At 44.6% G+C, this 13219-nt stretch overlaps 1 protein-coding gene across 6 annotated transcripts in view; it reads right to left on the bottom strand.

The window, feature by feature from the left end:
* ERG (ETS transcription factor ERG) overlaps positions 1-13219 on the bottom strand; it is a 135707-nt gene that overhangs the window by 92077 nt on the left and 30411 nt on the right. For 5 of the 6 annotated variants that reach the window (XM_048290926.1, XM_048290916.1, XM_048290952.1 and 2 more), the window contains exon 2: positions 6459-6546. In XM_048290926.1, the coding sequence (XP_048146883.1) occupies positions 6459-6497 (39 nt within the window). In that variant the 5' untranslated portion in view covers positions 6498-6546. Of the gene's footprint in view, positions 1-6458; positions 6547-13219 lie in introns of those variants that run through there. The other variant, XM_048290970.1, reaches the window with a different exon arrangement.

Raw genomic sequence — 13219 nt, 5'->3', positions numbered from 1 at the left:
GTTGCTCTGCAGATCTGTGCGAGGATAGTCCAAGGCAGGTGGTTTCTGTAACCAGTTTTCAAGGAAGAAGGACACAGTCCTTTAGAGAGTCCCAAGTCTGCTGGAGAGCCAGAGCTTCTTGCACCCCTTCTCTTCAGTCATCTCAATGAAGCCACACACAGAAGCGATGGCCTTGGAGGCACACAACAGCACTGGACACTTGGGCTTATGGATTTGCTGGCCTCACATGCCAGGGTGGCCAGGACCTAAGGAAAAGGGGACAAATACTGTGGCAGTGGGCTTGAGAGACGTTTACAGGCCAAGATTTGAGAGCCCTCAGTCCCACTCCAGGCTCCAGAGCAGAGCAATAGGAACAGGAGGAATCTTCTTTCTCAGCGTCCCCAAAGTATAACCGGTTTTGTTCCTGTTCCAGTTTGTCTCGTCCGTCTTTCCCAACTTCTTCTCGTAGCTTCTCCCCACCCTCAGCTTCCCACCCTGGCTCTGGTTTCCATGGCCATCCATTTTATGATTTCTACCCATCACCAGTGGAAATGTTGAGACTTTCAACCGTCTGGCAGACTGCAGAAATGAGATTTAAACACATCTGACTCCATGTAACAAAGGGTTCGTGTAAAGCACATCTATCAGCCAGAGCTCTGAAAATGCATTTGGTGCTCTTTAGTTTGCTCTTTCCTGCTTATGAAGAAGATAATTTTTGTTTAAAAATGGCCCCACTTAAGGAATTATCCATGCCATTAGTCCCTATAACAATAGAGATTAAAGTCTCTAGACCATCCCCTATCAAAATAACATACTCTTCTTTGAACATGTCATTAACACTGTTTTCCATCTGGTTGTTGGCAGCAATCTTGGATTTGCTCCCAATTGCTGAAAGTTCATCAATTACAGCACACAGAAGCCATTATCTCTCTTTTCCTTTAGCAAGGAGGTATTTGCTCAGGCAGACAGAAGAGGTAGAGTTCAAGAGAAAAGAAAAAAAAAAATAAAAAGAAGGAAGAATTTACTCACTGGAACTCTGTGGCAATCATTTGGTTACCATCCAGAATTTTAAGCTGCTGAGAAGTGAATCACAATTTCTGCCTAGGAGGGGATTCTAGAGTTCAAATCCAGTAGTGATTCTGGCATTATTACAGGTATCTGATGTGTGCTGACACAGGAGGGAAATAGCACAGCAAATTGAAGCCTGGCAGTGTGGGAGCTCTGAATGAGCACGAGAGGGGAGGAGTGCCACCCACACCCATGGTAAACTCTGTTTATGAACTCATCCATGGCAAACTTTATTTTCTGGAGGACACAGAGTAAGCTGTGGTGATCATTCAAACAAGGAGCACAGTGACACTCAAACAGTGGTTTTACCCTGTCACTACTAAAGCAAGGGAAGAGCTTTTGAAGTTTCTCCAGAATAATGAATGAAGTCCACAGTGAGGGGTAAGAAAAAGGGATGGAGTTACAACTGTTCAGCTTCAGGGGCTGCTGATACTAAAACCTTTTCACATCTGTCATGGAGCAGGCTGGAGTTATCCCTGAGCAGCCGTCAGGCACCAGTTTGCAGCCCAGGTAACATCCAGGAGCTTGTTCACCTCCATGCTCTGGGGCTAAAGGCACCTTCTCCCAGTGAGAGGCCACTGCAGGACTTTTGCCCATCACCAATTCCTGCCTGGAGGAGGGTTGGCTCATTAGTCAGCTGCTTTCAGGAGCAGTTATTCCATATTTTCCAGAAGGGATGGGAGTGTGTTATCACCTGGTGGCACCCTGTGATTGAGCAGTACTCCATGCTCCACATGGATCACCTCCTCATCCAGGCTGCAATGGGTCTCAGTTTACTTTGCATGGGGCTTTGGGCAAAGCTCTTTGTATCCTTGGCTCGGATTTCCATGCTCTCACTCCCAGCTGAGCTGCCCAAATATTGCTTTATAAGCAATGAAAGAAGTGCTTTAGCCACGCAAAGAATCCACGAGGACCAGGCTTCTGGCTTAGGAAAGACCCCGAAAAGAGGTGGGGGTAAAAGCCTGGCTTTATCCTCCTTATCCTGGAGGATAATACTAATTCTGTTGTCCTTCCCTTCTTGTCCCCCTGCCTGTTCAGGCAGAGACTGTATTGTGCATACAAAACTCCCAGCATAACAAAGTCTTGGATCTTATTTAGAGACTCAACAATTCCAGGAAAAATAACAGATTATATCAGACCCAGAATATGCTCCTTAACAAATAATACCAGTTCAAAAAAAAAAAAAAAAATCAGATTTAACCATAACACAACAGATTAGGTACATCCAGCAGCATCTCTACACTGCCACAATTTGAAATCTAACACATTCTTTGGCCAACAAAAGGTTTTGTGATACTTCCAGTGACAATATGGGATGCTGTGCATAGAAATGTGGATGTGCCACCACAACTCAGGCAGAGCAGTGCTAAACTCAGAAGAAACAGCTATGGAGTAATTCTTTTATTTCTCCTGAGAAACCACGTTTTCATTCATTGTAGTATCAGGAACAGCTTCTAGATTTGATAACCCAAATTTGACAGATTCGGAGGCAACAACCTCAGTTACACCCACAGAACAAATGAGGTTGTACAGACCAGCTGAGCTTGGCTTGAAACGTCTGATGCCCTTTGAGAATTTTTTTATCAAGAACGTCCTCTTCGATTAAGCTGTCTGGGGTGTAAATTGTTCCCATTCTTCACCTGCTGCAATGAAAAACCAGGGTGTGCCATTAACCCATCTCTTCAGCCAGCCCACATCTCAAAATCATCACCAACGAACAGAAAAATCAACTAAATGTGAACAGACCAAATCTTCCACCAGCCTTGATTCAATGAAAATCACACCATTATCCCAGGATAAATACCATTCCTGATAAATACAGTAATTTTTTTTTCTCCAAACCATGCCCTGCATTCTCCTCTCCCAGTGAGGCCCAAAGGAACAGCAGTAATTTGTTTTTTCTGAGTATTGGTTCCACAAAATCCCCTCACAGTGATGGCACGAGCTAACTAAAGTCAAACAAACATTTGACCTTTCCTGAAACCAGAATTTAACTCTTAAAAAAATAAAAGGTTTATTTAAAGGTCAGTATTTACAAAGCATAAATCCCTAAAAACAAAACATGCAAATCTCAGGCAGCATTTCAGAGTTTTTCTGTGACTATGGTTGTAAGAACTGGAGTTTAACGGTAAGAGAACAACAAAAATATCACAATAAAGTGTGTGTAAATGACAGTCTTGCCCATAAAAAGCCACAATTTTATTGATGTGAGGAGTCTTATTTCTTCCAGTCCCCCTACAGGCACTAAATGTGCTCAAAGATCAGGGTCAGAATTCCCCATATTTTGCTGAACTGGAACTGAAAATCCAAAAACATCCATAGTTTTTCTTGTCCACATCAAATGTTTCTTTCCTTTGCGCTTGGACAAAACACAAGGTGGTGACTCAGGTGAAATTACACATTAGGGAGCCACAGGGTCACCAGACCAATGTCAGATGCTTCATTCAAGCTGAAAAATGTAAAGCTTAATCTTTAGCATCTCTGGAATGAAGCTGCCCAAACAGAACGAGGACACACACTTTGAGGCTTTCCAAACATTCCCAAAATTGGACAGGATCTGCCTGGGTGCAGAATGGGTGATTCTGGGTAAGAATCCAGCTCTTATCATTTCCCATTCAGGAACGGAGCATGAGAACATTGAGATTTGTTACATTTTCCTCCTGGTAGCAGAAAAGGCTGATTTCAAAATAGCACACACAAAACTCACACGAAGCACATGAAATCCCCCTTTCTGAAAAAAAAAGACATCTCTGAGTATTCATCTTGCCATATTCATGTATCTTTTGCATTACTTTTCCACACATGTTCAGGCAGAAAACTTAAATCTTGAGATCTGTCAAATCTTAATAATCCAGACACTTCCCAGAAAGTGAATTTTCAAAGTTCCAGCTCTAAATGTGCATGGATGGGGCTGTGTCTGCTTATTGAAGGATATAAAGAAACAGCACCACGTGACAGAATACAGTTAATTAAACAAAACCTGATCACGGATGCCTCTTCTGCTGATAACAGCAATGAGAGATTGTAGAATCATAAAATCATGGAATGGTTTAAGTTGGAAAAAACCTTAAAGCCCATCCAGCTCCACCCCCTGCCATGGGCAGGGGCACCTTCCACTGTCCCAGGCTGCTCCAAGCCCCAATGTCCAGCCTGGCCTTGGGCACTGCCAGGGATCCAGGGGCAGCCCCAGCTGCTCTGGGCACCCTGTGCCAGGGCCTCACCATCCACAGGGAGGAATTTCTTCCCAATATCTTAACCCAAATTTTCTCTGTTCCCCCTTGTCCTGTCACCCCAGTTCCTGATGAATTGTCCCTCTCTGGCTTCCCTGTACCCCCTTCAGATTCTGGCAGGCTGCTGTGAGGTCTCCACACAACCTTCTCTTCTCCAGGCTGAACAATCCCAGCTCTCCCATCCTGTCTCCATAGGGAAGCTGCTCCCCTTATCAACTTCGTGGCCTCCTCTGGACTTGCCCCAACATTTCCATGTCCTTCTCATGCTGGGGGCACCAGAGCTGTGCTCAGTACAGACAGAAAAGACCACCACACCAAAAAGGCTTTCCCACATCCCCTGCACTTTATCCTGGCTTATTTTTAAGAATGTAGCTATGTCCACTTTTAAAGCCTAAATGACCCGAGCATCCATGGCAGCTTTCCAGAGAACGTGTTTAGACCACAGCAGGCCCTAATGACATAAACAGAAATCAGGAGGATTTGAAGTGGAGTTGGCCAGCTTTCCTACCCCAAACACAGCATTAAAGTAATTGCCTTCCTCACACCCTTTTTCAATAAACCAGCAACTTTGGGGTGATGTTCTGCTGAGAACAGGCTCCTACAATTCCCTCGAACACACCATTACAGAGATTTTTATGCAGCTCTCTTGCTGTAATAAGATACTTTCATACCCAGCCTTGCCCTCTCCCACTAACTCCTGTGGTTACAAAAACCTTCCTCGGGCACCAGTTTTGGCAGAAAGCATGAAACTGAGTTATTCTTTATGTTATTTCTGCTGCTGTGGGCATTTAGACAGCATGAAGAGGTACTAAATCCCCTTCAATGTTTTGAAGTCTTACTGGCTGTAACCAAGTTGTAGGGAGACTCCTTTTCTGGGGGGGATGAGGGCTTGTTTTTCTGCTCTTTCCATAAAAACAACTGAGGACCAGAAGGCTGTGGAAGTGCTGGGTTTGGAAAACCTGGAGAGGGGGAAAGAATGAGCTCTCCCACTGCAACAACTCATCCTAGTAACTAAACATGACCCAAAAACAACACAGAGGGATAGAGAGAGAGAGATTCTTTCATTCACTGCGTTTTACAGAAAAAGGGAGTTGTTTAAAATAATATTTCATTTTTATTCTATGCTTCAGTTAAAAGTAAGTTGTAAAGTGGAGCTTTTTCTAGAGAGAGCTGCTGAGTGGTAGATGGCAGCCAGCTGAGGAGAAACTCCATGAAAGGTGTTGCAGAAAATGTAACTTCAAAGAAAAACAGACAGAAAGGCAGTCAGAAAGAATGAAAGAGCCCTTAAAAGTCATCCAGTGCCAGCCCTGCCATGGGCAGTGACACCCCCCACTGTGCCAGGCTGCTCCAAGCCCCAATGTCCAGCCTGGCCTTGGGCACTGCCAGGGATCCAGGGGCAGCCCCAGCTGCTCTGGGCACCCTGTGCCAGGGCCTGCCCACCCTCCCAGGGAACAATTCCTTCCTAATATCCAACCTAAATTTCCCGTCTTTCAGTCTGAATCCATTACTATTTGTCCTATCACTCCAGTTCCTGATTAAATTTGTGTGCAGTACTCCAAAATTACTCATTCCCTGCAACAGCTACACCTGCCAGGTCTCACAGGTTCCAAGTCTTCCATAAAAAAGGGTAAGAAAACCACAGTAATAATAGCAATAATAATAATAATAATTGTCATAATAGAGTAAAAACAAACATTTCCTTCTGAAACGTAGCAAACCAATGCTGGTTTTAAAGCATTTTAAACATTGCACTGAATCTATGGAAGGGATGTTTGTTTGGCTTTGAATATTTGCATTATGCTCATTTTCCTTCTTCAGCTGAATTTAATGTTTGCCACTGGATGTCGTGGAGCAGAATCAGGGACATAAAAATCCAGTATTTTTCGAGGAGGTGTATTTTATCAAACACACCAAATATTAAAGGATGATCAAGGTGGGTTAATTTTAGAAAAAGTTATCTTTAAAATATCCACGTACTTCAGAGCAGATCACACAGGTGTCAGCAACAAAGACTGCAGGGCTGACTCAGACAACACCATGTAAATATTGAGGAATAAAAAAGCCCACGTGGGGCTGTAGCACAATTTATAAACATGCAAGAAAAGCTGTGGTATGCGTACATATTCTTTAATTTTATGGCTCTCCAAACATCTGAGGACTTGCAATAAACAGGAAACTAACCTTGATGTGAGCTGCTGGATCTGGGACAGTCTGAATCATGTCCTTTACCAGGCCAACGTGTTTACCAGGAGCTCAGATCCCAAGGCAGCTGCATAACCAGAGAAACAAAAGTCATATCATTATACTTTAAATGTTTATTTTCAACAGAAATCTCTTTTTATGGACTGATAAGCATCTTTCCTTCCCCAGACCTCCTTGAGACTCAGCACAGCTGAAGCTCTAAGACATTTCTGTCCCCATAGTGTTGAGGATTTATTTCATGCAGGAGAAAACACTCAGCTCTGAAATTCTCATGGAAAAAATGGTCTTTATTTGCAATGTACAGTTTTCCCAAAATAAGAACTTGGGACATGCTCCGCCCTGCCCAGCCCCATTATTCACCTGGGATATCAGAGATTTCCACAAGCTATTCTTCCCAATTTAGAAACACACAGCAGGACTGGGACAGATCTGCAGCTGATATAAAAAAGGACCATTTCACTGAAGCTGTGCCCATTTACAAGAGCTGCAAATCTGGTCCAGACCCTCAATTAACAGCACTTCAGAGCAGGGATGTTCTGGAATCCCTTATCCATGTCCAGTAATCGAGTGCAGAGGGGCTGGGGCAGGTGGGGTGAATTTGTCTGCATGTGTAGGGGGTGGAAAACCATTAAAGCACTTTAAAATAACAACAGCATTTAATGTAAATAATGGAGAGTACTACTCAGTAACTTGAACACCAAATAACTGTTAATGAATTGGGATAAATAAATCAGGAAATTAGAAAATGTGGAAAAATGTAGGAACATGAACATCATTTAAAGTAATCATCTTTTTCTCCACTTTACCTAAAAGCCTGGAAATTCCCATTTTTCACACAAGAGTTTTCCTTCCGCCCATGACCTCAAAGTCAACTTTTAAAGCAGCAAGGCACTATCAGGGAAACAGTAATTTTCCTCAGCATCAGCTTTTTTTATTTCATTTTCTGCTCTCACATTAACACTAACTTGGAAATCAAATTGCATTTTTACCTAATGGTTTAGGAGAAATATTGCCAGACTGACACTGAGCTGCAGCTTGCCTCAGAGACAGCGACGTGAGGGGACCATCTATGATCTATGCAAGTTTAATTTGCACAAATTGCACTGAAAGGTGCAATTAAAGATATCACCACTCAGATCTTAACACAATTCCCTCTTACTACTTAAAACAGCCAAGTTCTCCCCCTTCAAATCCATGGAAACAAAGTATTGATTTGCTGGCCTATTAAAGAAATCCCTTAACAAGCCCAATTCCCATTTTGTCCATTTTTCCCAGCTATCTGTGGATGATCAAATGGGATAATGACGTCATGGTTTTAAATGAGGCTTTTTCTTTCCACAGAACTTCAAAAGCAAGAGAAGCTTTTTCAGCAAAAGCAAAATTTCACCAGCAACATTGCTCAGATTGAAGTTAGACAGAAACACCAACAGCACTGACGTCCTTTCAGTTCCCTCCCTCCCTTCCCCAGTAAATCCATGCCTGCCACATCCTCACTGGATTTATGGGATTCATATTTTAAGCTTTCGAAACATCACACACAGGCTCTGGAAACTGCTATGTTTCACATAAACTGGGCAGAAAAATTTTTTGAACCCAGTGTTAGATCATGTTGTCAGTGTTTTCATACTCCCAGCACTGTGCTGCCACAACTGCACCTCGCCCCCAGTTAAAGAAGCCCACCCAGGAAAGGGGATTTGTGCCATGTCCAGATTTATTTTGGTCTCTCTAAAGCCTTTGCTCCATTTCCAACAGCACCTAGACTTAGAAAATATGTGTTGAGCTCAGAGGTGGGAACCCCATCCCAAAAATGCCCGGTGTCACCCAAACAGATCTTCCTCTCCGAGCTCAGTCTTGAAGCTCTCGGGGTGAAAGAGAAGTCATTTGAGCTATTCCAGGCCACTCATTTCACATATTTTCCCCCAAAAGATGGATCCTTTATGGAAGAGAAGATGACAGAGAACATTTGCAAACCAGTTGCCAGCTCTGCACCACAAGGAATGGGAACCAAAGACAAGCAAATGTTGTCCAATATGAGTTGGAAAAGTGCATTCTGGACATTTGACTTTTGCCCTGTACTGTTGTGAACTTACAAGAGGGGAATTCTGCTTTAAACTCAGCCTTTGGCAGTGTATTCTTCTTTCTCACCTGGATATTCAATTCTTGCTACTCTAAAGGGGGACAAGTCCTTGTCTGCAAAACACAAGATTTTTATCTTTTCATCTCTGGAAATCATGGCTAAAAAAATAGCTGTGACAGTTTTCCTTGCTTGTTCCAAACAGAAATACAATTTCAATTATTTCAGCCCCACCTTTACGGGCTGGAATTGGAAGCTTCCAGACATCTGGTACTAACTTGCTGAAGCAGATGGTATCTATTGCCAGGCCCTCCTCCACCCCCACCCCAAATTTCATGCTGGTCATGTTTGTGCTTGATGGTCTGTTACAGGGTCTGCTCATGGCTCTAGGGCTTGCCCCGCATCCCCTAAATTAGCAGGATTTTAAGGCAAGAGCCAAAACTGACACTAAAGCCTGATTTAGGGAGACTCTTTTCAGGAAACTGAAACAAGGGAATTACAATGCAAACTGGAAGTTAAACACTTGCTTAAGTGCCTTCCTGATTTAGGGTTATCCTGGAAGGATATCCTGGACAAGGCTCTGAGCAACCTGGGAGAGTGGAAGGTGTCCCTCCCTGCAGATGGCAGGGGGTGGAAGGAGATGATCCCTTCCAACCCACACCATTCTGTGGTTCCACGATTCTACAGAAGGACGTATTTGTAGCCACAGAGCAGGTTTTCTTACACTTCCCGGCATCCTGAGTCCAGACTAGCATTGATTAATCCAGCTTTAGCAGTACAGGTTTTTGGGACTGGTTTCCATCCATGCATCCAAAGTGTCACACGAGAACAGTGGCACTAGTAGGAAGTAGCAGTACTTGAGACAGGAGATGTAAATTCCTCTCTGATGCTTAGGACAGATTAAAATATCAAGATTGAAACAAGTTATTGTACAAACCAGCCAGAGCTGGGTGTGCCAGTGCTACCCCTCACAGGAGGAGATAGATAAGCTCTGGAGCCTGCTGTCTTTCTGTGCATGCGTTTGGGGAGTTGTGTAAATACATCAAAGGGTTGGGGAATCGTACAGATCTAGAGCTCACCAGATGTGATTGCATTGTTCTTTCTTTCCTGTAGATGTATCAAGAGGATCAAACTTTTTAATGGACACATATATTGCCAAATTACTGAGAGGCTGAACGTCCCCTTTATACGGGGGCTATATATAAACTTCTCTTGTGCATTTTCTCAACTCGCAGACAGGAATTTAGGTGCATTTTCAGTAACTTGGCATGCTGTGCTCACCTAAAAACCCCAGCAGTTCTTCCTGATGTGTTCTAAACCCTGCACCAAAGTGCTGCAATAAAGCATGACCGGGCAGTGAGCAAGGCTGACAGAAAAGGGCTCCAGGCCAAGCTCCGGCAACGCGACGCCCACGTGGAGCAGAGCAGGGCTGCAGCAAACATTAACACGGCCTGGGCTGCTCTTTGCCAGGAATGAACATGGCCCAAATCACAAATAACAGAATCACTGAGGCTGGAAAAGCCCTCCCAGCCCATCGAGTTCCAGCTGTGCCCCAATGCCCACCTTGTCCCCAGCCCAGAGCAGTGAGTGCCACATCCAGACCTTCCTTGGACACCTCCAGGGATGGGCACTCCAAACCTCTCTGGGCAGCCCCTTCCAATGCCTGACAACCCTTTCATGAAGAAATTCCTCCTGGTGTCCAACCTGACCCTCCCCTGGAGCAGCTTGAGGCTGTTTCTTCTTGTTCTGCCCCTTGTCCCCTGGGAGCACCCTCCTGTCAGAATTGTAGAGGCTCCCCTGAGCCTCCTTTTCTCCAGGCTAAAAGTACTTATTTGCACAGGGAAAGATATTCAGAATACAGCCACAGTTGTAGCCAATTCTGGATAATGAAGGGCTTTTTAATCAACAGCAAACAAGATGCCAGAATCGCTGGGCCTGATTCCTGGTGCACTGAAAGCAAGGACAATGTTAAATGGTGAGCCAAGCACAGGCTGCCCGGGAAACACAGCTCTGCCTGCAGGACAGGGGCTCTCTCCAAGGAATCTTGTGCCTCTGCTGCCTGAGATGTGACTGTCAGACAGGAGAACAGCTCTGAATGGCACTGACAGAATAATCAATCACACAGGGCTTGAGGAAAGCCCCCCTTTCCTGTGACAGGCACCCAGCACCGGGACTGGCACACACACACACAAGGGTGCACACTCTGGTGTGATGAATAACCACAGTGGCATCACACCAAATTTCTACCAGCATGACTTGGGATGGTTACCATTACTCACAGGAGGTGAATCCCTGAGCAGCTATGCAGAACATCCCAAGTCAGTGCCAGCAGGACTTCCAGACCCCCTCACACTGTCATGCAATGGGACTGGTCACATATTTTAAAAGAACTGATGTTTTTCAGCTGTTGGAAAACTTTTGAGACGTCCCTTGCTGGATTGTTTGCTCAGGAAATCTCTTTTTGTGTGCCTGGGTCTCACCAGCACTGGTCAGACAGTGTGTACCACAGAGAAAGGCTGGGATAGTTAAAAGGCAGAGCACTATAAACCTGCTCTCAGTGGTGTGCAAGAACAGCATAAGCTCCTGTTGCTGCAGGTTAGAGCTGCACTTTTTTTGTAGATAAATATGCCACATGTGATTTTCAGCCTTTATGGACACCTAAAATAATTCCAGTTATGGTGAAAGCCCTTGTATAGCGAATTTAAGCCAAATTTAGGCTTGCTGCACTTTAGAAGCAGCCTACAGGTCCAAGGATCCCCTAAGAGAAAACCAGAGTGCAGTTATTCCCCTGTGCTGCTGCTTTATTCACACCATAGGGCTGTATTAAAATTATTACACTGTTATTAATTTATTTAAATTAAGTCCTTTAACAGGACTATGAAGATAAAAGGTGAAATCCTCATCCACTGAAATAAACTGTTTGAACCAGCCCAGAAATTCACCCACCCTGCCACAGTTGATGGGAGCAAAACTCAGGAGCAGAAGATCCTTAAAAGCCTGCAATTTGGGAACTGCTAAGCAAACAAAGTAACTTTCCTGCCCAGCATGGTACTGTAAGTTTATGCTTTCCCTTCTCTAATATTTCTAGGTTTAGAAGAAGGTGCTGCAGCTCCTGCTGACACCTGGGGTTTGCCAAGAAGCTGAGGGGACCCCCAGGAGGGGCTGAGGCAGCCCCAGCCCCTTTGTGCCCTCCAGACATGGATTTCTGGGGGGAAAAGGCTCAAACATCAAAACCCAGCAGTGACCAGTGAAGAAAGGCCACAGAAATGTTTATAATTCCTATTTGTAAAGCAGGTAAGTGTGAAACACCACAACTCTTCCACTGGCAGGGAGCTATGACACAGAAGAGCTGCATGACATGAGCTCAAAGCTTTTGTGTTTAACTTGTGGTTGGGTATAACCACTTCAATTTTGGGTTGGCTTTTTTTTTCTTCTTCACTGTAACATGTGTTTTAACAGCCTGAACAATAAAACCTTGAGGAAAGGTCTCCTCCAGAAATGCTACTGCTAAGGCTGCTCACATGCAGTCAATATTTGCTGTTAGGGTAAGATTTGATTGCAGGTGAATACCATAAATAAAACAACAGTAAAGGACAAGAAAACCAAAACAGGAAAAGATGTGGCAGCCAGGAGGTTTCTTCAATTTTCCATTCTCAGTGCTAACTTTTTGTACTCACCCTAACCTTGCAAGACAGAACCCACTGGCAGTGTTATGCACTGTCTGATGTGCTTAGTTCTTCAGGAGCAATTTAAATAGAAGTATAATTCACTGATAATTTTCCAATTACATCTCTTGATAGTTTGGATGGGGGATTCTTTAATAATATGGCATTATTTGTTTAAAAAAATCAGTGGGAGAAATAGAAGCTGAGTGGGGCTGGTTGACCAATGGGGCTGCTCTCAATGCTGGCAGCAAAAAAATTTGCTGGATTTTTCACTTTCAAGAAACACCTCCAGAAGTTAATCATGGACTCAGAGAATGGTTTGGGTTGGAAGGGACCCTAAAGATCATCCCATTCCACCCCCTGCCATGGCAGGGACACCTCCCACTGTCCCAGGCTGCTCCAAGCCCCAGTGTCCAGCCTGGCCTTGGGCACTGCCAGGGATCCAGGGGCAGCCCCAGCTGCTCTGGGCACCCTGTGCCAGGGCCTGCCCACCCTGCCAGGGAACAATGTCTTCCCGATACCCAATCTAACTCCCTTCTCTGGCAGTGGGAAGCCATTCCCCCTTGTCCTGTCCCTCAATGCCCTTGTGAAAAGTCCCTCTGCAGCTCTCTTGGAGCTCCTTTAGGCACTGGAAGGGGCTCTAAGGTCTCCCTGGGGTCTTCTCCAGGCTGAACAGCCCCAACTGTGTCAGTGTGTCCTCATAGGAGAGGTGCTAAATCTCCTTTCTCTTTTTTTAAATTTTGTTTTTTTTTAGAATTTCTTTCTGGAAATAAGGAGAACTTGCCCCCCCAGCCCTGCTCTTGAAAAGCCTCCCGAGGATTTGGTTTCATGGCTATGCTGGCAAGTTCTCTCCCTCACACAAGGTTAACACTGTTCCTGTCACTCAGATGAAGAATACTGCTCTAACTGGCAGCAAATCCTCTTCCTATGGGATTCCCTTCCAGCAGCACCAGCTGGAATGCAGCGAGTCCTGGTGCCCCTGGAGACCTCAGGACAAGGCA

Source organism: Corvus hawaiiensis, chromosome 2, assembly GCF_020740725.1.
Source record: "Corvus hawaiiensis isolate bCorHaw1 chromosome 2, bCorHaw1.pri.cur, whole genome shotgun sequence".
In the NCBI taxonomy this organism is placed as follows: Eukaryota; Metazoa; Chordata; class Aves; order Passeriformes; family Corvidae; genus Corvus; species Corvus hawaiiensis.
This window is presented reverse-complemented; position numbering and strand designations above follow the sequence as displayed.